The sequence below is a fragment of the Taurulus bubalis genome (genome assembly GCF_910589615.1).
Source record: "Taurulus bubalis genome assembly, chromosome: 11".
NCBI lineage: Eukaryota > Metazoa > Chordata > Actinopteri > Perciformes > Cottidae > Taurulus > Taurulus bubalis.
This window is the reverse complement of record NC_136599.1, coordinates 2,231,433-2,233,301: the sequence shown is the minus strand read 5'-3', so window position 1 is coordinate 2,233,301 and position 1,869 is coordinate 2,231,433. Positions and strand designations below refer to the sequence as shown.

General features: G+C 47.4%; 1 protein-coding gene across 1 annotated transcript in view; it reads left to right on the top strand.

Moving 5' to 3' along the window:
- abt1 (activator of basal transcription 1) overlaps nt 1-1,869 on the top strand; it is a 2,928-nt gene extending 1,059 nt beyond the window's left edge. The window contains exons 2-5 of the mRNA XM_079226773.1: nt 1-73; nt 190-365; nt 690-875; nt 1,352-1,869. The exon at nt 1-73 is cut by the window's left edge and continues 378 nt beyond it. Of these exons, the coding sequence (XP_079082899.1) occupies nt 1-73; nt 190-365; nt 690-875; nt 1,352-1,534 (618 nt within the window). The 3' untranslated portion in view covers nt 1,535-1,869. The remainder of the gene's footprint in view (nt 74-189; nt 366-689; nt 876-1,351) is intronic.

The following is a 1,869-nucleotide window of genomic DNA, read 5'->3' as shown; positions in this document are numbered from 1 at the left end:
CTCCGCCCCAAACACCTGAGGAACCTGCTGTCGGTGTTCGGAGAGATCGGACGCATCTTCCTCCAACCTGAAGGTACAAATACACATTATATATATATTAATATATATACACATCTGTCCTTGTTTCCTCTGTCTTGATGGTCTCGTTCCCTGTTTATATTTCCTGACCACTGAATTGTTGCCGCTCAGACGGCCAGGTGAGGAGGAGGAAGAGGAAGTCCGGGCTGCGGAGGTGTGACTTCACTGAAGGGTGGGTGGAGTTCAGAGACAAGCGAGTGGCCAAGAGAGTCGTGCTGTCGCTCCACAACACGCCGATGGGAACCAAGAAGCGCCAGCGCTTCTCCTCGGACCTCTGGTCCATCAAGGTACAGTCTGCCCGGCAACCGCTGACATCAGTCATGACTGCATCCTTATTATTATTATTATTGATCAGGACCAGAGAGGTCTGAGTGTTGAGTCCACCAGATCCTGACACACTCCACCATGACTGAAGCTCTGACTGGACCAAGACTTTGTCCTCCCTCACCTGTCTGTGTCTGTAGTACCTGTCTGTGTCTGTAGTACCTGCACAGGTTCCAGTGGACTCACCTGTCTGTGTCTGTAGTACCTGCACAGGTTCCAGTGGACTCACCTGTCTGTGTCTGTAGTACTGCACAGGTTCCAGTGGACTCACCTGTCTGTCTCTGTAGTACCTGCACAGGTTCCAGTGGACTCACCTGAGCGAGCGGCTGGCTTTCGAGCAGACGGTCCTGCAGCAGAGACTCAGGACTGAAGTGTCTCAGGCGAAGAGAGAAACCAACTTCTACCTGGACAACGTGGATAAGAGCTCTCACATGGACCACCTGAGGAGGAAGAGGCAGCGGGCCGGACAACAGGTCCGTTTAATGATGCAGCACGGTGTCTGTCTTTAGTCTAGGAGGGCTTTACAAGGTGTCATGTGACCAGAAGTACAATAGATGTCATGTGACCAGAAGTACAATAGATGTCATGTGACCAGAAGTACAATAGATGTCATGTGACCAGAAGTACAATAGATGTCATGTGACCAGAAGTACAATAGATGTCATGTGACTAGAAGGACAATAGATGTCATGTGACCAGAAGGACAATAGATGTCATGTGACCACAAGTACAATAGATGTCACGTGACTAGAAGGACAATAGATGTCATGTGACTAGAAGGACAATAGATGTCATGTGACTAGAAGGACAATAGATGTCATGTGACTAGAAGGAAAATAGATGTCATGTGACTAGAAGGACAATAGATGTCATGTGACTAGAAGGACAATAGATGTCATGTGACCAGAATGAACCATAATGATTGTTAAAATGTGTTTCTGGTTGCCAGGGAGACGAGAAGACGTGGGACTTCACTCAGCATCAGACGGAGGAAGAGATCCAGAAGAAGAAGAAGAGGAGGAAGGACTCCTTTACCCAGAAGCACCTGGACAAGGCCAGCCTCATACAGCAGAAGAGCCAATCAAATGTCTCGCTGCTCGCCAAGATCTTCAACTCCAAACCATCAGAGTGACCGCTCATTGGCTGCTGGACAAGATTGTTTCCATGGAGACATGAAGCAGCTTGTAGTGTACTGGTGATGACAGTCTGTTCCCAACTTAACCAGTTAGTTAAGGCCTTAACCAACGTAACCAGTTAGTTAATGCCTTAACCAACGTAACCAGTTAGTTAAGGCCTTAACCAATGTAACCAGTTAGTTAAGGCCTTAACCAATGTAACCAGTTAGTTAAGGCCTTAACCAACGTAACCAGTTAGTTAAGGCCTTAACCAGTTAGTTAAGGCCTTAACCAACGTAACCAGTTAGTTAAGGCCTTAACCAATGTAACCAGTTAGTTAAGGCCTTAACCA